Source organism: Oncorhynchus gorbuscha, linkage group LG15, assembly GCF_021184085.1.
Source record: "Oncorhynchus gorbuscha isolate QuinsamMale2020 ecotype Even-year linkage group LG15, OgorEven_v1.0, whole genome shotgun sequence".
Taxonomy (NCBI): Eukaryota; Metazoa; Chordata; class Actinopteri; order Salmoniformes; family Salmonidae; genus Oncorhynchus; species Oncorhynchus gorbuscha.
This window is the reverse complement of record NC_060187.1, coordinates 50,671,837-50,695,690: the sequence shown is the minus strand read 5'-3', so window position 1 is coordinate 50,695,690 and position 23,854 is coordinate 50,671,837. Positions and strand designations below refer to the sequence as shown.

The following is a 23,854-nucleotide window of genomic DNA, read 5'->3' as shown; positions in this document are numbered from 1 at the left end:
CTGCCATGCTTGAGCTGCCCTGGTCAACTGCAAGTGCTGTTATTATGAAGTGGAAATGTCTAGGCATAACAACGGCTCAGCCGCAAAGTGGTAAGCCACACAATCCCACAGAACGAGACCGCCGAATGCTGAAGCGCATAAAAATCGTCGTCAGCTGCAACACTTACAACCGAGTTCCAAACTGCCATTGGAAGCAACATCAGCACAATAACTGTTCGTCGGGAGCTTCATGAAATGGTTTTCCGTGGCCGCTTAAGATCACCATGTGCAATGTCAAGCGTCAGCTGGAGTGGTGTAAAGCTTGCCGCTATTGGGCTCTGGAGCAGTGGAAACGTGTCCTCTGGAGTGATGAATCACGCATCACCATCTGGCAGTCCAACTGACAAATCTGGGTTTGGTGGATGCCAGGAGAACGCTACCTGCCCCAATGCATAGTGCCACCGGTAAAGTTTGGTGGATGAGGAATCATTTCTGGGGCTGTTTTTCATGGTTCGGGCTAGGCCCCTTAGTTCCAGTGAAGGGAAATCTTAACACGACAGCATACAATTTACATTCTAGAAGAGTCTGTGCTTCCAACTTTGTGGGAACCGTTTGGGGAAGGCCCATTCCTGTTTCAGCATGACAATGCCTCGGTGCACAAAGCAAGGTCCATACAGAAACGGTTTGTCGAGATCGGTGTGAAAGAACTTGACTGGCCTGCACAGAGCCCTGACCTCAACCCCATCGAACACCTTTGGGATGAATTGGAACGCCGACTGGGAGCCAGGCCTAATTGCCCAACATCTGTGCTCGACCTCACTAATGCTCGTGACTGAATGGAAGCAAGTCCCTGCAGCAATGTTCCAACATCTAGGGGAAAGCTATGAAAAATACGAGGTCAAATCATGAATCCAGTGATGTTTAGGTCAGAATGTCGGAGCTCTAGAAAGAGGTCCAAGTTCCCGAGATGGAAATTCAAGTTGGATGACTGTTAAAAAATATATATCCCTGTCGGAGTTCCCAGTTGTTTTGATGCTCAGAGGGAGACGGCAGGGTATTCCCTTTGAGTCAGGAACCAAAACTCCTCCACAGTGACCAGTGAATGCATTCGGTCACATGACAGCTCGATTAGCTGTTCATTTTCACTTACCGGCATGTCAACTGAGCCAGGATCAGAGTTAAACGGATTGGGAAGTAGGTCCCAAAGTTCTCTTCCAAGCATCGGAAGTGAGCAGTCATCACTCGTGTGGGACACTTACTGATGCTGTCCGTTAGAAACATGCACAGCCTAGGGAAGGGGGCATGGTTTGCTTTTGAAATACTCTCTCCAATAGGAATTCTTCCCTCTGAGTCCAATGATTCGGTCACTCGTCAGTAGAATGTTTTTGTATTTCCCCTGCATGCTCGTGTTCAGTTCTCCAAATATGTCTGTTACATAGTCAAGGAAACACATTTGTTTTTCATTACACAAAAAGTCAACTAAGTCTGTTTTGGGGGGGGGGGGGGGTTACATCCATTTTGAATGACAACAGTTCCTCTCTCAATGCGAAATATCTTTCCAACACTCTCCCTCAATAACCACCAAGCCTCAGTGTGCAATAGAACATTGTCATGCTCTGATGCCATATCTCCACATAGTTTAGCTAACAGGCGTGCGCACAGGGGACGTGGTTTGATCAGGTTAATAATCAAAGTTACCTGGTGCAGTACAGCGGCAAGAAAAAGTATGTGAACCCTTTGGATTTTCCTGGATTTCTGCATAAATTGTGCATACAATTTGAACTGATCTTCATCTAAGTCACAACAATAAACAAACACAGTGTGCATAAACTAATAACACACACATTATTGTATTTTTCTTGTCTATATTGAATACATAATTTAAACAAACGTCTGGGACCTGTTGGATCGGAGGGTGAGGGCTAGGGCCATTCCCCCCAGAAATGTCCGGGAACTTGCAGGTGCCTTGGTGGAAGAGTTGGGTAACATCTCACAGCAAGAACTGGCAAATCTGGTGCAGTCCATGAGGAGGAGATGCACTGAAGTACTTAATGTAGCTGGTGGACACACCAGATACTGACAGTTACTTTGATTTTTGATTCCCCCCTTTGTTGAGGGACACATTATTCAATTTCTGTTTGTCACATGTCTGCAGAACTTGTTCAGTTTATGTCTCAGTAGTTGAATCTTGTTATGTTCATACAAATATTTACACATGTTAAGTTTGCTGAAAATAAACGCAGTTGACAGTGAGAAAACATTTATTTTTTTGCAGAAACCCAGGTCATTAGAAAGGGTTCACATACTCTCTCTTCCCGCTGTATAACTGTGCTTACCTGCTGCAGAGTTCTGTGCTCAGCTCTTTTGCTGCCAGTTGCTCTCGGTATCATACAATGTGTCCATATGGCAGAGGGAGACACATTCATAACTAGAGTGCAGAGGCCTGCCCGCCGTCCCGCTTTGGTTAGAGTCACATCTGTGCAAAAGCCCCCCATTCAACCCCATGGAATCTGTATTTCGTCAATATAGGCACGCAGCACACTGAACATCCCTTCCTTGCTCGAGAATCGTGAGACAATATGTCCTCATGAATAGCATACATGTATAGCAAACAAAAGACAATACATGGGCATCTCGGCCCTCACAGCTAACGTCCATTTGGAGAGCATAAGCTGGGGAGTTTTGAGTCGTTCAGTCAGTTTCCTCTTGAATAAGATTTGATTTGAATTGATTGCTAGCAATATAATAAATTATTAATTCAACAGTCTTCTCTGACAAGGTATTGATGTGAGTTTCTGTGCCTCCGCCTCCCCACACATTGTTTTCACCATATCAATTGCGGCTGATAATATCAAAGTCTCGGCCATAGTGTCTATTTTCATAGCGTAGCAGGCCTAGCCGTTCACCATGGGAATGATTCAAGTGCAATGGTCAAGTGCAGCCTATTTCCGTGATCTAATGGCGCTCTCTGGTTGAATGAATGAATGTTTTACATAATTTGTATTTTTAAGGTTAACCACATTACAATGATTTTAAGAGACAAAGACGATACTATATTATTTTTTTGTATGTATTATTTTTTCTCAGGATTTTGGAAATTGTCCCGCAACCCCATTTTCATATCAGAAGACCCCATTTGGGGTCGCAACCCCTAGTTTGAGAACCCCTGTCATAGACTGTTCCCTCTGCTACCGCACGGCAAGTGGTACCGACGCACCAAGTCTGGAACCAAAAGGACCCTGAACAGCTTCTACCGAAGCCATAAGACTGTTAAATAGTTAGTTAAATAGTTAACCTTATAGCTACCCGGGACTATCTCTATTGACCCTTTTTGCACAAACTTTTTTTTTATTCTTCACAAACACTGCTGCTACTGTTTATTATCTATCCTGTTGCTTATTCACTTCATTCCTAGTTATATGTACATATCTACCTCAATTACCTCGTAGCCAAATTATCATTACTCATTGGGTATTTATTATTACATGTTATAATTTTTCTAATAATTCTCTATTTTCTTTCTCTCGGTCTGTGACGAATATAATTTGATTTGATTCAAACACTATACTCCCAGACTGAGCCATCAGATACCACTGCAAAGTGAACTCCCTTTTCTTTGTCATTTCACCTCTATTCTCTAGTTGGTTCGCGTCTATCTGAAGTTCCCAGTTCTATCTCCAGTTCTTATCCGTTCTTATCAGTTCTTATGTTCATTTTATTCTTAATAAGACCTCATTTCAAAGATGTTTAGCAACACTATAAAAAAACGGATGCAAAGAATATCATTACCTATGTTTTCCGTGGAGAGTGTGAAGCTTTTCCACTCGGCAGATAGCACATCTGCTAAAGCTCCAGTCAGTTTATCAATGCTCTCCACCACAGTGAATGGTCCCACAGTCTGTATGGGAAAAAAAAAAAAAAAAATAATAATATTTTTTTGCATTTGTGTGAGAAAAAAAACATATTACTGAAATGGGATTTTCTGGTTGAAAACTGGTCATGTAACCAGAATACAAAGACTGGTCTCTGTTACAATCAGGTAATGATATATTTTTTTCACGACAAGATCAAGAAGTCATGAAAAATACATAATATTCCTGTTGTTTTGTGGTCAGATTACATCTTCCTTATAGAACCAGTTCCTTATAGAACATATAAAAATTACACAATAAATCAAAACTTCACAGTCATTGTAGAGTTAAACAAAAGTGTGACCAAAAAAATATTAAGACCAGTTTACAACCTGACCATGAAATCATTAAATACGTAATTGCAACCAGTTCTGTTTGCTGGTGTAATACATTATATAAACGTGTGAACACTGAAAACGTACAACGTCCTCCAGCCGACCTAGCCACTGGGTGGCCCTCTTAGAGTCCAGGATGAGACTGGCCAGTTTCAGGTAGTTGGTGGCAATGGACACCATGGCCTCGGCAGAGTCTAGGCCACCCTGGGCATGGTTGACCTCCTGGGTGGTGGTGGTGGCCTCCAGTTTCATCATCTCGGTGAGGTAGAGGACATCGGTGGATGTGAGGATGTCCGGACTGGCCTCCAGGACCCTGACCAGCACGGTAGTCAGTCCGCTCAGCGACACCAAGTCTTTCTCAGACGACGCGTTCATGCTCATGTCCTCAATCACCTTGGTGAAAAACATGGTGGTTTGAACCATAGAAATAACTATTAGAACATTAGCGAAGTTTGACTTGAATGGGAATGTCTATTGGGCTTATTTACAGTGCATTTGGAAATTATTCAGACTAGAGGTCGACCGATTAATTGGAATGGCCGATTAATTAGGCCCAATTTCAAGTTTTCATAACAAACGGAAATATGTATTTTTGGGCGCCGAATTCCGATGATTATTTTTGTTATACCTTTTATTTAACTAGGCAAGTCAGTTAAGAACACATTCTTATTTTCAATGACTGCCAAGGAACTGTGGGTTAACTGCCTTGTTTAGGGGCCCTGGCCCCCCCAATGGTGGAACAAACTCCCTCACGACGCCAGGACAGCGGGGTCGATCGCCACCTTCCGGAGACACCTGAAACCCCACCTCTTTAAGGAATACCTAGGATAGGTTAAGTAATCCCTCTCACCCCACCCCCCCCCTAAGTTTTAGATGCACTATTGTTAAGTGACTGCCCCACTGGATGTCATAAGGTGAATGCACCAATTTGTAAGTCGCTCTGGATAAGAGCGTCTGCTAAATGACTTAAATGTAAAATGTAAATGTGGGCAGAACGACAGATTTTCACCTTGTCAGCTCAGGGGTTCCAATCTTGCAAAAGCAGTTAACTAGTCCAACACTCTAACCATTGCACTACACGAGTAGCCTGCCTGTTACAAGAATGCAGTAGAAGCCAAGGTAAATTGCTAGCTAGCATTAAACTTATCTTATAAAAAACAATCAATCATAATCACTAGTTATAACTACTAATCCAGTTTAGCAGGCAATATTAACCAGGTGAAATTGTGTAATTTATCTTGCGTTCATTACACGCAGAGTCAGGGTATATGCAACAGTTTGGGCTGCCTGGCTCATTGCGAACTAATTTGCCAGAATGTTACGTAATTATGACATACATTGAAGGTTGTGCAATGTAACAAGAATATTTAGACTTAGGGATGCCACCTGTTAGATAAAATACCGAACGGTTCCGTATTTCACTGAAAGAATAAACGTCTTGTTTTCGAGATTATAGTTTCCGGATTCAACCATATTAATGACCAAAGGCTCGTATTTCTGTGTGTTATTATGTTATAATTAAGTCTGATTTGATAGAGCAGTCTGACTGAGCAGCAGCAGACCTGTAATCATTCATTCAAACAGCACTTTTGTGCGTTTTGCCAGCAGCTCTTCTCAAGCACAGCGCTGTTTATGACTTCAAGCCTATCAGCCTAATGGCTGGTGTAACCAATGTGAAATGGCTAGCTAGTTAGCTGGGTGTGCGCTAATACTGTTTCAAACGTCACTCGCTTTTAGATTTGGAGTAGTTATTCCACTTGCGCTGCAAGGAACGTGGCTTTTGTGGAGCGATGGGTAACGATGCTTCGAGTGTGGCTGTTGTCAATGTGTTCCTGGTTCGAGGCGAGGAGGGGGGACGGAAGCTATACTGTTACACTGGCAATACTATAGTGCCTATAAGAACATCCAATAGTCAAAGGTATATGAAATACAAATGGTATAGAGAGAAATAGTCCTATAAATACTATATTAACTACAACCTAAAACCTCTTATCTTGGAATATTGAAATCTCAAGTTAAAAGGAACCACCAACTTTCATATGTTCTCATGTTCTGAGCAAGGAACTTAAATGTTAGCTTTTTTACATGGCACATTTTTACATGACACATATTACTTTCTTCTCCAACACTTTGTTTTTGCATTATTTAAACCAAATCAAACATGTCATTATTTATTTGAGGCTAAATTGATTGTATTGATGTATTATATTAAGTTAGAATAAGTGTTCATTCAGTATTGTTGTAATTGTCATTATTACAAATAAAAAAATGAAGGAATCGGCCGATTAATCGGTATCGGGGTTTTTTGGTCCTCCAACAATCGGTATCAGCGGTGAAAATCATAGTCGGTCGACCTCTAATTCAGACCCCTTGACTTTTTCCACATTTTGTTACATTACAGCCTTATCCTAAAATAGATTAAATATTTTTTTCCACCTCATCAATCTACACACAATACTCATAATAACAAAGCAAAAACAGGTTTTAAGACAAAAATTAAATATCACATTTACACAAGTTTTCAGACCCTTTACTCAGTACATCGGCAGCGATTAATAATAAATAATATATGCCATTTAGCAGACGCTTTTATCCAAAGCGACTTACAGTCATGTGTGCATACATTCTACGTATGGGTGGTCCCGGGGATCGAACCCACTACCCTGGCGTTACAAGCGCCATGCTCTACCAACTGAGCTACAGAAGGACTACAGCCTCAAGTCTCCTTGGGTATGATGCTACTAGCTTGGCACATGTATATTTGGGGAGTTTCTCACATTCTTCTCTGCAGATTCTCTCAAGCTCTGTCAGGTTGGATGGGGAGTGTCGCTGCACAGCTATTTTCAGGTCTCTCCAGAGATGTTTGATCAGGTTCAAGTCCGGGCTCTGGCTGGGCCACTCAATGATATTCATAGACTTTATGAATATAAAGACCCGGCTTCATAGACCCGAAGCCACTCCTGCGTTATCTTGGCTGTGTGCTTAGGGTCAATGTCCTGTTGGATGGTGAACCTTAGTAACATTGTGAGGTCCTTAGCGCATTGGAGCCGGTTTTCATCAAGGATCTCTCTGAACTTTGCTCTGTTCATCTTTCCCTCAATCGTGACAAGTCTCCCTGCCGATGAAAAACATCTCCACAGCATAATGCTCCACCGTAGGGATGGTGCCAGGTTTCCTCCAGACGTGATGCTTGGCGTTCAAGCCAGAGTTCAATCTTGGTTTCATCAGACCAGAGAATCTTGTTTGTCAAGTTCTGAGAGTTCTTTAGGTGCCTTTTAACAAACTCCAAGCGGGTTGTCATGTGTCACTTCCTGATGAGTGGCTTCAGTCTGGCCACTCTACAATAAAGGCCTGATTGGTGGAGTGCTGCAGAGATGGTTGTCCTTCTGAAAGGTTCTTCCATCTCCACAAACTTCTTTCATTTAAGAATGATTTCTCATGAAGCTGGTTGAGAGAATGCCAAGAGTGTGCAAAGCTGTCATCAAGGCAAAGGGTGGCTACTTTGAAGAATCTCAAATATAAAATATATTTTGATTTGTTTAACACTTTTTTTTGGTTACTATATGATTCCATATTTCACAGTTTTGATGTCTTCACTATTTTTCTACAATGTAGAAAATAGTCAAAAATAAAGAAAAACCCTTGAATGAGTATGTGTGTCCTAACTTTTGACTGGTACTGTACGTATTCACACCCCTTTGCTATGACGCTCCAAGTTGAGCTCAGGTGCATCCAATTTCCTTTGATCATCCTTGAGATGTCGCTACAACTTGATTGGAGTCCACCTGTGGCCAATTCAATTGTTTGGACATGATTTAAAAAGAACACACCTGCTGTTCACCACCTCTCCCCATCAAAACCACCTAGAATCGATGTCCGTGCCCCAGTGGAAAGGTTCCACAGTTGACAGTGCATGTCAGAGCAGCTACTCCAAGGAACTGTCTGTAGATCTCTGAGATAGAATTGTTATGAGGCATTTATTTGGGGAATGGTAAAAAAAACATTTCTAGAGTGTTGAACGTTTCCAAGTGCACAGTGGTCTCCAGCATTGTGAAATTGAAAAAAATATGGAAATACCCACACTCTGCCTAGAGCTGGCTGTCTGACCAAACTGAACAACTGAGCAAGAAGGACTCTGACAGAACTACAGAGAGTTCCTTGGCTGATATGGGAGAACCTGCCAGAAGGACAACAGTCTCTACAACACTTCACCAATCTGGGCTTTATTGGAGTGGCCAGACTGAAGCCACTCCTGAGAAAAAGGCACGTGATATTGTGGAATATATAATCAAAGGGAAGAGAGACCAGATTCTTTCAAACAACACTTTATCACGATTTGCAAAAATCAACATCACCAAGAACGGTTCAGGGTTGAAAGCTTAACAAACATAGCCCGGTCTCTGCTTTTATAGAGGAAATACATACAACCCCTTTCTGTATACGTGGCAGTCAACAGATAGTGTGTAAAAGGTAATTAGTTAGGACATTCACAACTGCAAAACACTATAATGTGCTCCTTTCTGCAAGTGTCCATACATGTGACTTTCTGTAGATAGTAAACCCACGGGGTGTCACATGCTGCGGCCGCTCCCAAGCTGACCTTAGCTATACGCCCAGACTTATGACTAAGTCCCACGAAGACAAGGTTGTATCAGGTTAGAAAAACACCAGCATATAACAAGATAATTCTTTAAACGGTAAAACATGGCATAGAATGACTAATTATGTATTTTCCACGATAATGACCGCACGCACGCCTGGAGTTTGTTAAAAGGTGGAATGCTGGAATGGCTTCAGAACAAGAATGTGACAGTTCTTGAGTGGTCCAATCAAAGCCCAGACTTGAATCCTATAGAAAATCTGTGGATAGACTTGAAGATTGCTGTTCACCACCGCTCCCCATCTAAATTAACCCCCTAGAACCGATGCCCGTGGAAATTTAATTAGCATAGAGCTAGAGCGGTGTTTGTCAGACCATGAGACATCCCGAAAATCGGTCTTCTTACTAAATTGTCTGTAGTGTCTGAATGTTTTGGTCTACGAGCCCCACAAACGTCTTCGAACTCGTCTGAAGTCGGTACAGCCGATCTGCCAACTTCTGTCTGTAGTGTTCGAACAGTTTGGGCTACACTAATATAACCCATCTGTAGAAAGGTGATAACTCTAAAGAACACGTACATTTCAGTTGTTTTGCTCTAGGATGCCCACAGGCCTCACAAGACTAGTCTGAATGTCCCCTGGTACCAAATGAAAACATTTATGGAAGTATTTATGGAGACTGTTTATTTCCAAAAATAAGGGGTTAAACACATGTAAACACACTTTTTTTTGGGGGGGGGAACTATCTGTTGTTCCATGTAGTGAATCTTTTATTCAATGTGTTTGTATGGGCTAATAGCAGTAAAGGTCCAATTAAAATGTTAATTAAATAATTTGTTTATATATTTTTTGATACTTCAAGGGGTCTTACAATTCAAAATCAAATAGCAAAATTATCCTTGGTATGGATCATTTTGGTACCTTGGTACCTTCTTAAAACAATTCCACATGGCTTAGCAGAACCCTCCCCGGCTTAGACTGTAATGGTTTAACAAAGCTTGAGAAAATCTGCAAGGAGGAATGGGAGGAAATCCTCAAATCTGGGTTTGCAGAGCTGATACAGACACGCCCAAGACAACTCAGAGCTATAATCCGCCAAAGCTGCTTCTACAAAGTATTGACTCAGGGGTGTGAATACTTACGTAAATTGGATATTTCTATACTTCATTTTCAATAAATTAGCAAACATTTCTCAAAACATGTTTTCACTTTGTCATTATGGGGTCTTGTGTGTAGATCTATGGTCTGACTACTTTCTGGAGGCACTGTATGTTGCTTCTAACGAAGTTGGATCTGGGTTGCTCAGTGTGACGCCATCGTGTAATGTATAATACATTACATGATTTATAACTGCGATTTTGCCACGATTTGAGATCCACGACAAATTTCTGGGATCGCAAATAAATTCTAACGCCGTATGCTCTGACCAAGACGTTGTAGGTCGCATAATGAAAGAGGGTGAATGAAATGCGACTACGCGTCTTCCACTCTCCCGATATGCACCGTAGGTCCCGGTTATTTTTCTGACATGCCAGAAAATGTCTTGTGAAGTGATAGGGGTGCTACGATGCGACTTGCAATTATAATTTGCCCACGATGTGGAAATTTTGTCTGGGACAGCAAAAATCGTGGCATAAGACGGCTAAAATAGTAGCCTGTGCAGGCCTACTTGTGCAACTTGTCCTACAGCCACACAGAGTAGGAGGCGGGCCCTGATACATCTGGAAATTGCAGGTCAAGGAGGGGACTAGACAGGTTGCAATGTTAGAAAACTCATCTAATGTGAGCACATCGGTTGCAGACTTCAGGACGACATGATTATGTAGAGTGCTCCAACTATGTAAAGATTTTTAGCGTTGTCAGTGCCTAGTTGCATTGCATCTGACTGTATTCAATGAACAATTTGTGAGCAAGTTTACTTGACTAGTCATATCATTCCAGTCGGAAATCAGATCCAGTTTTCATGTCAACACAGCTGTCAGTGCTGCTGCAAACTACAACAAAAGAGACATGCCATTTAGGAAATGTATAAACAATTCTAGTCACCATGCCAAGTCATGGTTTATATACATGGTCTGGAGGTCAATACATTTAATTTTAAAAGTGAACCCAGACCTTTCTCTCTCCAGTTTCAACTGAAATTGTCCAACATGAACTGCTTGGTTAGCTAGCTAGCTTGGTAAAACATGATTGGCAAATAGGCAACATTTTGGTTAGCTAGCTAAAATGTTCAGCCAGTATTTTGTCTATATCGAGGGTGTTCCAATTACCAAGCGTTAGGATAAACAAATAATTTATGAAACCATGATGTGATTATTATTATTCTTGATTATTTTTACCTTTATTTAACTAGGCAAGTCAGTTAACAAATTCTTATTTATAATGACGGCCTACACCGGCCAAACCCGGACAACTCCCAATCACGGCCAGTTGTGATACAGCCTGAATTCGAACTAGGGTGTCTGTAGTGATGCCTTTAGCACTGAGACGCAGTGCCTTAGACCGCTGCGCCACTCGGGAGCTCCAATGTATGACACGATTGGATGTTGCATGAAATTTCAATTGCCTTTGAATTGCTTCATGTATCAGCAAAAGTTGCTAGAGAAGATGTCACTTGCATCTGAAACAAAAATTGTGTCCAAATAGCTTTGTGTGACCAACCAGAGGAAGCTGCAAAGCAATCCAAAATCTGTCTACCTAAGTAAAACAACGAAGTGAGGATTTTTTTAATGGAGGTCAATGAGTGTCAAATTTGGTCAACAACAAAAAATGTCATTCCTAATTTGGTACGTGAGGCTTATTTGATCGAAAATAAGTTTGGTAATGGTTGTGTTATAAATGCACTGATATAAATGGATGCACTCATATAAACAACTATATCGGAATATAGTTGTTCACACTGGCTAGAATGGTCACCACACAGCTGATCTCACCACCTCCCCCCTGCCTACCATCTTTGAGGACATGCATTTCTATTGTTGGAGCAGTCACTCAACTATCTTGTCAATATAACAGAAAACCTTCGGTGTGACACAGGTTTAAGGTGTTCCAAATGCCCTTTATAGTGCACTACTTTTAAGCAGAGCCCTAAGGACCCTGGTAAAAAGCAGTGCACTACATAGGGAATTGGGTGCCATTTGGGACGCAACCCTAAATGACCCAGGGGAGATGCATATTAATTCTGCCATTGGCTTGCGGTTGTTGGACGCAGAATCCAGACTGATAAAGCTGCATTTGAATGGCGTGAAACTAATAGGCTACAGCTGGGTGAACCTTCCAACTTACAGGGTTGGTCGAGCGCATCTTTGCTCACCTTAATGAAAAACGCTGTCTTGGGAAAGCCGAAGATGTCCAACACCTCTAGAATAAAAAAAGTAAACAAAACAATGTTAGTATGAGATCTCGGGATATACTGAATAAAACATAAACAACCGCCCAGAGTTGATGTCCGTGCCCCAGTGGAAATATAATTAGCATAATACAAAAATCCCCATCAAAATAATTTTGTTTAAGCTAGAGATATAGTGTTTTTTTTTGCATGAGCAGCGTCTCAAATCACTTCATCCACCAATGGCGGTCTTCCGCATCTACGGTGGAAGGTGGCGTGTCTACAGTGGTGTTTGTCAGACCATGTGACATCCCGAAAATCGGTCTTCTCACAAAAACATCTGTAGCGTCCGAATGTATTACTACTCAATAGACAGATGAGACTCTCCCAAACACGATGGTGCTCTCCGTTTTGCTCTACTACACCCACAAAAGTTACGAGACTCGTCTGAAGTCGGTTCCGCCGATCTGCCAACTTCTGTCTCTAAAGTCTGAACAGATTGGGCTACACACTAATACTGAAACGTGAGACTCTCACGAACACATTTTGCTCTAGGATGCCTAAAATCCTGATATTTATTATAACTCTCAGATATAGGACAGACACTTTCTTTTATTGACTGTTGATCTGTTTTGTCATATATGAATCTTTTATTCAATGTGTTTCTATGGGCAAATAGCAGTAAGGCCAAATTTAATGTTTCATCAATTAATTGTTTTATGTACTTTTTTTGATACCAAAACAGGTCCTAAAATTCGAAATCAAATAGCTAAATTATCCTTGGTATGACCATCTTAAAACAACCCCCTCCCTTCTCCCCTTCTGACTTAAGAGGCAATGGGGGACTGGTGCAACCATCCTTTGGTACATCCATAACATGTAAATGCCTCATGAGCTTAGTTCAACTGTTGTACCCAATCAGAACCCCAAATATAAGCGTGTTTTATGCCATGCCAAGTAAACAATGTAATAAACACTGTATAGCTTCAAAACATGGCTAACACTATCATTTTGATCTCATGGGTGGTCAGTCCTTGCGTCCATAGCTCTGTCTATCAATTACATTTCTCCAGCCTCATCACACTGTTTACCAAAAGAAGTGGCGGGCTGACCGCTTTGTTGTTAGAATCCTGGATTGCCCCTTTTAAGGTGACTGGATAGGTGAAAGCAAGGTATCTACGGAGGTAGACGTAACTTAACCAACTATAGATTTGTGATCACCTAAAGGATGGAATGACTTGGGTCTGCTTGAATGGGTGCAACGTTATCGAATGTCCAGATATAAATGTATTGTGTAAAACAAATATTTGACATGTAGAATAGGGAATCCTGCTAGCTCTATTAATCCCATTTATATAACGTTCTAAATACGTTCGTAATACGTAAATAATCACCTTTCTGAACACATCCTATGTTTAATTTCGAAAGTACCCAAGCAGGGCCAGAGTTTTTTATTTACATTGGCACCATAACATAACAAGAGTCTATTTGAGACAGGTGACGCTTAACTTTTAAAAGTTGTATCTTATTTTACATAGGATGTTGTTGTTTAATCCCCCCAAAAAACATGCACTCCCCCTTTGATTGATTTGTGTGTGCTTAGAAATAATTAGATCATATTTCGATGACATTTAACTTATCAGTGAGCGATCACCTTTCTCAAACTGGCAGACGGCACCTCTCTGACTGTCACAAACGTCTAAGCCCCAGCCTCCACTCAGGGGGTCAAAGGTGACACACTCTCCAGCCTGAGGTGCATCCACCACCTCAGAGAAGTTGTGATATGGCACCACATCTGAATCCAACAGGGAGTACAGGAACTCGTCGGCCAACTCACTGCTGTTAGCTAGTAAGGAAGAAATAACAGAAAAAAAACAGGGAGCCAAAAATAAAAAAGTCCATTGTACATCAATCAATCAAATGCATTTTTTAAAGAACTTTTAGAATCATTATATGTCACAAGTGCTTTACATTAAATTGTCGAGGGTTGCAAACTTACAGTAACTTTCCAAAAATTCTCAGGTTTTCCAGATATCCAGGTTGGAGGATTCCTAGAATCAGGAAGGATTGACCAAGGTACGAAATCCTCCAACCGGGAATTCTGGAATACAGCCCTAAAACCTGTCCTAGCCCCAAACAGCAAGCAAAAGCAGTAGCACATTGTCCGGGAAAAACTTAGTAGAAGGAAGACAAGTGTTTAACTCCAGGCTCGGCAATTTACCTGTCTAAAATCAACTCGCTTGCGTTGAGGTGGGAGGTGTGTCAATATTTTAGGTATGTCCTTAAAAACAAGCGCAAAAGTAACAATCTTCCCAGCGCTAATGGGAAGATAAGACCCACAAAAGCAGGTCTTAATGGTAACGCATTTGACAATGGCATGGATTTTGAGAGCAGAATAGCAGACACACAGTGCCCATGGAAAAGACATGTCCTCTTAATCAAGGCTGGTTTAGCAGTATCGCACAGGTGAGTCTTCTTAGGCCTACGTGTGCACACAGTGCCATGGAACAAGAGATATATGATATCATGCTTCTGACCCCACCCTGTGTAGAAATATGGATGTTGTTAAAAAAAAAAATGATTTCTTGTTTTCCATTTCGTATCAAGCCCTCCGCTACCCTTAACCTAGGCCTAGGCTACTAAGGCTGGTTAAACAGCAACGTGTTTTCTGTTTTATCCTTGCCTTGCAAAGCAGCATATCCATAAAGTTGTTTAGTCAATGTGCCTTGAACAGAAAATATACTGCACATCCTTAAACATATACACATACGGTGCATTCGGAAAGTATTCAGACCCCTTTACTTGCCACACATTTCGTTACGTTTCAGCCTTATTCTAAAAACGATTCAATTGTTTTATTCCCCTCATCAACCTACACACAATACCCCATAATGACACAGAATAAAAACTGGTTTTAATACATTTGAGCAAATTTATGGGAAAAAAACAACTGAAATATCACATTTACATAAATATTTAGACCCATGACTCAGTACTTTGTTGAAACACCTTTGGCAGCAATTACAGCCTCGAGTCTTCTTGGGTATAATGCTACAATCTTGGTACAGCTGTATTTGGGGAGTTTCTCCCATTCTTCTTTGCAGATTCTCTCAAGCTCTGTTAAGTTGGACAGGGAGCGTTGCTGCACAGCTATTTTCAGGTCTCTCCAGAGATGTTTGATTGGGTTCAAATCCGAGCTCTGGCTGGGCCACTCAAGGACATGCAGAGACTTGTCTCAAAGCTGCTCCTGTGTTGTCTTGGCTGTGTGCTTAAGGTTGTTGTCCTGTTGGAAGGTGAACCTTTGCCTCAGTCTGAGGTCCTAAGCTCTCTGGAGCAGGTTTTCATCAAGGATATTTCTGTACTTTACTCTGTTCATCTTTCCCCTCGATCCTGACTAGTCTCCCAGTCTCTGGCACTGAAAAACATGCCCTCAGCATGATGTTGCCACCACCATGCTTCACCGTAGGGATGGTGCAAGGTTTCCTCCAGATGTGATGCTTGGCATTCAGGCCAAAGAGTTCAATCTTGGTTTCAATACACCAGAGAACTTTTTTTTTCATGGACTGAGTCCTTCAGGTGCTTTTTGGCAAACTCCAAGCATGTCATGTGCATTTTACTTAGGAGTGGCTTCTGTCTGGCCACTCTACCATAAAGGCCTGATTGGTGGAGTTCTGCAGAGATGGTTGTCCTTCTGGTAGGTCCTCCTCCATCTCAACAGAGGAATTCTGGAGCACTGTCAGAGTGACCATCGGGTTCTTGGTCCCCTTCCTGACCAAGTCCCTTCTCGCCTCATTGCTCAGTTTGGCCGGGCGGCCAGCTCTTGGAAGTCTAGGTGGTTCCAAACTTCTCCCAATTAAGAATGATGGAGGCCACTGTGTTCTTGGGGGCCTTCAATGCTGCAGAAATGTTTTGGTACCCTTCCCCAGATCTGTGCCTCGAAACAATCCTGTCTCGGAGCTCTACGGACAACTCCTTCGACCTCATGGCTTGGTTTTTGCTCTGACATTTTTTTTCCACCCTTTATTTAACCAGTTGAGAACAAGTTCTCATTTACAACTGCGACCTGGCCAAGATAAAGAAAAGCAGTGCGACAAAAACAACAACACAGAGTTACACATAGGATAAACAAACACAATAGAACAATCTATATACAGTGTGTGCAAATGTAGTAAGATTAGGGAGGTAAGGCAATAAATATACCATAGTGGTGAAATAATTACAATTTAGCATTAACACTGGAGTGATAGATGTACAGATGATGATGTGCAAGTAGATACTAGGGTGCAAAAGAGCAAAAAAAAATAACAATATGGGATGAGGTAGTTGGGTGGGCTATTTACAGATGGGCTGTGTACAGGTGCAGTGATCAGTAAGCTGCTCTGACAAGCATTTCGCTACACTCGCATTAAAATCTGCTAACCATGTGTATGTGACAAATAACATTTGATTTGATACTTAAAGTTAGTGAGGGAGATATAAGTCAACAGACCCGACATATCCTGTCAACTGTGGGACCTTATATTAAACAGGTGTGCGCCTTTCCAAATCATGTCCAATCAATTGAATTTACCACAGGTGGGCTCCAATCAAGTTGTAGAAACATCGAAAGGATGATCAATTGAAACAGGATGCACCTGAGCTCCATTTCGAGTCTCATAGCAAAGGGTCTGAATAGTTTCTTTAAGATGTATATATATTTTTTTTAAATATATTTGCTAACATTTCTACAAACCTGTTTCCGCTTTGCCATTATTGGGTATTGTGTGAAGATTGATGAAGATTTTTTTTTTTATGATATCCATTTTAGAATAAGATTGTAATGTTGACAAAATGTGGAAAAAGTCAAAGGGTCTTAATACTTTCCAAATGCACTGTATGCGCCTACCTGCATACTTCATTTAGCTTCTTCAAGTACCCATACCCATCTCCAAAGAGAGCATCTCATCCGGTTACCAAAGACACACTCCTACAAACTTATTTCAGAAAGAAAACACCAGGTAGAAATATGTTTAACCATTTATTAAGCAATGGATAGTGCAAGTCTTGGCAATATAGGCTCTGCTCCATCAGGGTAGCTCACTGTCCAAGCAAAGCATCAATATAAAATAGCCTACAGGCAGTGAGTGCGGTAAGCTATAACAATCCCCCCGGCAGGAACACAGAACCTAACAGGTAGAGAGGCTGGGGTGATGGTGGGAACAAGAAGCCAGCACATAGTAACAGTAAGTTCCAGCAGGATGAGTGAGCAGACCCGGTCAGCTTAAATAGACCGCCAACTAAGGTAGGCGTGATTGATACTAGCCTCTAACACAGTAGATGCCATCTCAGCTGATGCGTCAGCCTGAGGAGGGGCACTCAGGTTTATTTTCTGAACTGGCTCCGCTTAATTTAAATGATCCATTGCTATAATGCAGTATATATATTTTTCTTATTGAGAACCTGCCTCACACATACAATACATTTTACGGGAACCTAGTATTTTTATTTTAGGAGAAGTGCAATGAGTAAAAATATGTACGCTAGGCTTTTAAAGCCAATTACAACAATATTGACTGCCAACAATCCAAACATAGGCTATTGAGCAAACACTGGATGTTCATTTTTCTTTTACTAGTACTAAGCTTTTAGGAGTGCTGTTTCAGTTTCACCCCCCCACAGAGAAACTATTAATAAAATGACTGCCATTACTGCTTATCACTTATTAACCATAATGTATTCACATTACTTTACTTTAATAAAATATTTTAATTGTTTTGTATATTACATTTGTTTTAGGCCTATTTGAAGACTATTATTTAATTCCAAGTCATCATCTCATCTCTATAGAACTGTTGCCTATGCCGTCTGACACAAATCACTTTTTTAATAGTTCTTCAAAGTAAAAAACACATACTTTTAAAACTGCTGAATACCAACTATCAATCTTAGATCATGTATTTTCAGGTAGAGATACCTCATGAACAACTGCTCTTTATCCCTTTCAATTGCGAGTTCTTTCTGTCTCTTCTCCATCTCAGAACAGACAAGTAGGTGTGCAGTGGATTATGGTCATTGTAGTTAATTACCATGTTTTCTTTGCTAAACTATGTAGAATATTGGCCTGTTGGAAACTACACCTCCCTACTACATCTCACAGTTCAGGCATGATCTGATTTATCGCTAGATAAACTGCACATTGCACTCAACAACCAAAAAAAAACGAAATGTAATGAAAATATTTAAACAACTAACATTCAATTAGTTGTTTAAAAAAATGTAAATGAGCGAAATTTCGGTTAATTGCTCAGCAATTTTTTTTTACTGTTGCTATTACTCGTTACTGTGGCCTATACTATTTAATGAAGTGTAATATCAATCCACAATGGACCAGGACGAGAATAGTCCATGCCCCCAGCTGAATTGGAGTTGAAGAAAACGCAAAGACAGTCAATAACATACAGAACTTGAGACAATCGCATGCAGTATTAAGCCATGGAATACGTTGATTGGCCAGTCAGTGGCCAAGCCCTTGTCACACCTACAACTTGTTTATCAATCAAAACCCAGCCCTTTCGCGCCACCATCAATTATTTCACTCATAATTCCAGCTGTGAAAATAGCAAAAATATTTGACACACCCCCGGACTTATAGCTCTACCGCCAACGCTTAGATTTACCATTGAATTAGTAAGTAAGTAGTCTTGCAAGAGCCTTGGCTTGTGCGAGTCGAAACGGCTCATAGGGAAGGTGCCTATCTCCTGTTTCTGTAGCGTGAGGCAGCTTGATGTACACCCCGTGGAACAGGACACTAGTCTATCGCAGGGCCTTACCCTCAATCTATCGCCTAAATGCTGAGTGCCAAGTAGAGACGCATCAGGTCTCATTTTTCAGTCACAACCTTCCATACTCAGGGTGGACACCCTAACCATAAGCCCATTTGCGTTAGGTTTGTTAAAATAAAGTCCCTAGAGAGGAACTAGGCTCAGAGGGGAGGCCCACCCTCTTCTGGCTGTGCAATGGATATGCAATGCATTTAGGAAGTAAAAAAGCTGATAGAAAAAGAAAGCAAGTGCACTCCTAATATGCTGGGTTTCACATGATGTCAGAATGAGTCAACATTCTTAAATGGTCCGATAAGGAACGGAAGGAGGATGTACTGTCTGGGTCTGATATATATGGAGACATAACATCTGCCTGTGTGTTCTCCTTTGTTGCCAAATGGCACCCTATTCCCTATATAGGGCACTACTTTTGACCAGGTCTGGTCAAAAGTAGTGCACTATGTATGGAATAGGGTGCCATTTGGGACACTATTCTCTACGGTCTCCATAACGAGAGCCCAGGCAGCTGAGACGACGATGTCAGAAAGGAGAGTTTGTTTTGAAGGGTGGGATTCATTACCACGCACATTAAATATTTACAACCATTACTGGGCTGAGTTTGCCAATTACAACTTGCCAATCTGCTCCCCTATTCATGAAGGAAGAGGGAGCTGCCGGACAGAGACATGGAACATCCAAATGCAGGCTCTGGAACTCATAACAGGTAAGGGGGGGGGAGGAGAGAGAGAGCGAGAGCGCGAGAGAGAGAGAGAGAGAGAGAGAGAGAGAGAGAGAGAGAGAGAGAATGAATGCTGGGACAGCCCAGCCTAGCTCCAGGGGTAGTCCGCTTTAAATCAAGCATGTCCGCCCACGTGGTCCTTACCTTGGCACGGCGAGTCTCCCCAGAGTCTCTTCAGGGAGGACTCCACTTCCAGGACTGTGGCACTCCACTTGAATACCAGCCCAGATGAGGCGGGAGAGCACTCTTTTTCCATGGTGTGGATTTCGCTGTCGTTCAACATCCGCTCCCAAATGTGCAGCTGCGTGAGACTACCCGAGAAGGACTCTGCACTCTTGAACGAGCCCCCGAACGAGTCCTGCTCCTGGCCCAGGATGAAGTGGCCATCAGGGCCCACGTCACCTGCGCTGTACAGGCTGTCGCCCCGGTTGACCGGATGGCCGTTGGCAAACAGGGCCCAGCGTCCACCGTGGCGCGACCAGCTCACGCACAGTGAGTGCCAGGAGCCATCATGGCGGAAGGCCTCCTGGTAGGGCCCGTGCATGCCATGGACCAACAGAGCCAGCTGGACGGGCTGGCCCTGGATCAGCCTGGCGCGGAGCTGGAACTCATTAATGAATGACTGGATGGAATAAGAGAAGACAGTGGAAAATCCGTAGCAGGCCGGATCGAAGCGGACACGGGTGCAAACGGTCACTTCGCACATGGCGGGGAACTTGTGCAGGAGGCGCGCGTTCTTCACGTCAGATCTCCCGTCAAACTCCAGGATAAGGGTCTCGGTGGAACCTTTGAGTGGTGGACAGAGAGAGAACAGTCACGTTCATTATACGACTTGGACACAGACATAAAAGGGACGGAACGATATTACGCAACTCCAATTGTAGTCATATTTAGGTTGCAAAAACTTATTCACTAGACTGCAGGATAGTAAGGCCAACGGCGCTGCCGTCAGTCCAATTTAAAATGTCTGCACAAAGACTATAGGTCGAGCGATTAATCAGAATGGCCGATTAACTAGGGCCGATTTCAAGTTCACAACAATCGTTAATCTCCACTTTTGGACACCGATTATGGCCGATTACATTGCATTCCACGAAGGGACTGCATGGCAGGCTGACTACCTGTTATGCGAGTGCAGCAAAGAGCCAAGGTAAGGTGCTAGCTAACATTAAACATATCTTATAAAAAACAATCAATCTTAACATAATCACTAGTTAACTACACATGGTTGACGATATTACTAGTTTATCTAGCTTGTCCTGCGTTGCATATAATCGTTGCGGTGCCTGTTAATTTAACATTGAATCACACGCTACTTCGCCAAACGGGTGATGAATTAACAAGCGCATTCGCAAAAAAAGCGCTGTCGTTGCACCAATGTGTATTAACCATAAACATCAACGCCTTTCTTAAAATCAATACACAAGTATATATTTTTAAACCTGCATATTTAGTTAATATTGTCTGCTAACATGAATTTATTTTAACTTGGAAAAATGTGTCACTTCTCTTGCGTTCTGTGCAACAGAGTCAGGGTATATGCAGCAGTTTGGGCCGCCTGGCTCATTGCGAACTCTGTGAAGACTATTTCTTCCTAACAAAGACAGCCAACTTCACCAAACGGGGGATGATTTAACAAAAGTGCATTTGCAAAAAAAGCACAATCGTTGCACGACTGTACCTAACCATAACATCAATGCCTTTCTTAAAATCAATGCACAGGAGTGTATTTTTTTAAACCTGCATATTTAGTTAAAAGAAATTCATGCTAGCAGGCAATATTAAACTAGGGAAATTTTGTCACTTCTCTTGCGTTCATTGCACGCAGAGTCAGGATATGTGCAACAGTTTGGGCCGCCTGGCTCGTTGCGAACTAACTTGCCAGAATTGTACGTAATTATGACATAACATTGAAGGTTGTGAAATGTAACAGCAATATTTAGACTTATGGATGCCACCCGTTAGATAAAATACGTAACGTTCCATATTTCACTGAAAGAATAAACGTTTAGTTTTCGAAATTAGTTTCCGGATTTGACCATATTAATGACCTAAGGCTCGTATTTCTGTGTGTTATTATATTATAATTAAGTGTCATGTTTTGTCTTATATTGTCTTGTCATTTTGCTTTTCCTTCTGTTCGTTTTCCCCCTGCTGGTCTTTTTAGGTTTGTTCCCCTTTTTCTCTCTCCCTTCCTCTCTCTCTTCTCTCTATCGTTCCGTTCCTGCTCCCAGCTGTTCCTATTCCCCTAATCAATCATTTAGTCTTCCCACACCTGTTCCCTATCTTTTCCCCTGATTAGAGTCCCTATTTCTCCCCTTGTTTTCCGTTTCTGTCCTGTCGGATCCTTGTATACTGTTCACCGTGCTGTGTCTTTGTATCGCCCTGTCGTGTCGGGTTTCCTCAGATGCTGCGTGGTGAGCAGGTGTCTGAGTCTGCTACGGTCAAGTGCCTTCCCGAGGCAACCTGCAGTTCATTATCGAGTCTCCAGTCAGTTCTCGTGATTACGAGTGAAATTGTTTCTTATGCTTTATTTACCGCTCCGATTTGTCTAGGAGTATTGCTATTTCCTTTAACTGGATTAAAGACTCTGTTTTCGCCAAGTCGCTTTTGGGTCCTCATTCACCTGCATAACAGAAGGATCCGACCAAGAAATGGACCCAGCGACTATGGATTCTCTCTACTCTACTCTCGAGTTCCAGGGAGCGATGCTCGGCAGACACGAGCAGGAATTGTCAGCTGCTCGGCATGCCGTTGAGACCCTGGCCGCTCAGGTCTCCGACCTCTCAGGACAGTATCAGAGTCTTCGTCTCGTGCCACCAGCTACTTCCGGGTCTTCCGAGCCTCCGGAACCTAGGGTTAATAACCCACCATGTTATTCTGGGCAGCCCACTGAGTGCCGCTCCTTTCTCACCCAGTGTGATATAGTGTTCTCTCTCCAACCCAACACATACTCAAGAGAGAGAGCTCGGATTGCCTACGTCATATCACTCCTTACTGGTCGGGCTCGGCAGTGGGGCACAGCTATCTGGGAGGCAAGCGCTGAGTGCACTAACGATTATCTGAACTTTAAAGAGGAAATGATAAGGGTTTTTGATCGTTCAGTTTTTGGGAAAGAAGCTTCCTGGTCCCTGTCTTCCCTATGTCAAGGTAATCGATCCATAACGGATTACTCTATAGAGTTTCGCACTCTTGCTGCCTCCAGTAACTGGAACGAGCAGGCGTTGCTCGCTCGTTTTCTGGAGGGACTCCACGCTAAGGTTAAGGATGAGATTCTCTCTCGGGAGGTTCCATCCAGCGTGGATTCTTTGATTGAACTCGCTATTCGCATTGAACGACGGGTAGACCTTCGTCACCGAGCTCATAGAAGAGAGCTCGCGTTAACTGTGTCTCCCCTCTCTCCGACACTACCATCTTTCCCCACTGACTCTGGTGTTGAGCCCATGCAGCTGGGGGGTATTCGCATTTCGACTAAGGAGAGGGAACGGAGAATCACCAACCGCCTCTGTCTCTATTGCGGTTCCGCTGGTCATTTTGTCATTTCATGTCCAGTTAAAGGCCAGAGCTCATCAGTAAGCGGAGGGCGACTGATAAGCGCTACTAGACGGTCCTCTCCGTCAAGTACCTGTACTACCTTACCGGTCCATCTACGCTGGACCGGATCGGCAGCTTCCTGCAGTGCATTAATAGACTCTGGGGCGGAGGGCTGTTTTATGGACGAAGCCTGGGCTCGGGAACATGACATTCCTCTCAGACAGTTAGGGAGCCCACGGTCATGTTCGCCTTGGATGGTAGTCCTCTCCCCAGTATATTATGTGAAACACTACCTTTAACCCTCACTGTATCTGGTAACCATAGTGAGACCATTTCTTTTTGATTTTTTGTTCACCTTTTACACCTGTTGTTTTGGGTCATCCCTGGCTAGTGTGTCATAATCCTTCTTTTGATTGGTCTAGTAATTCTATCCTTTCCTGGAACGTTTCTTGTCATGTGAAGTGTTTAATGTCTGCTATTTCTCCTGTTTGTTCTGTCCCCTCTTCTCAGGAGGAACCTGGTGATTTGACAGGAGTGCCGGAGGAATATCATGGTCTGCGCACGGTCTTCAGTCGGTCCAGAACCAACTCCCTTCCTCCTCACCGGTCGTATGATTGTTGTTCTGATCT

General features: G+C 42.5%; 1 protein-coding gene across 5 annotated transcripts in view; it reads right to left on the bottom strand.

Moving 5' to 3' along the window:
* Positions 1-23,854, bottom strand: part of LOC123997463 (adhesion G-protein coupled receptor D2) — a 161,632-nt gene that overhangs the window by 126,101 nt on the left and 11,677 nt on the right. For 3 of the 5 annotated variants that reach the window (XM_046301730.1, XM_046301732.1, XM_046301731.1), the window contains exons 5-9: positions 19,836-20,477; positions 13,807-13,998; positions 12,138-12,184; positions 4,313-4,618; positions 3,769-3,877 (exon numbers count right to left, since the gene is read on the bottom strand). In XM_046301730.1, coding sequence (XP_046157686.1) covers positions 3,769-3,877; positions 4,313-4,618; positions 12,138-12,184; positions 13,807-13,998; positions 19,836-20,477 — 1,296 coding nt within the window. The remainder of the gene's footprint in view (positions 1-3,768; positions 3,878-4,312; positions 4,619-12,137; positions 12,185-13,806; positions 13,999-19,835; positions 20,478-23,854) is intronic. The other 2 variants (XM_046301733.1, XM_046301734.1) reach the window with 2 other exon arrangements.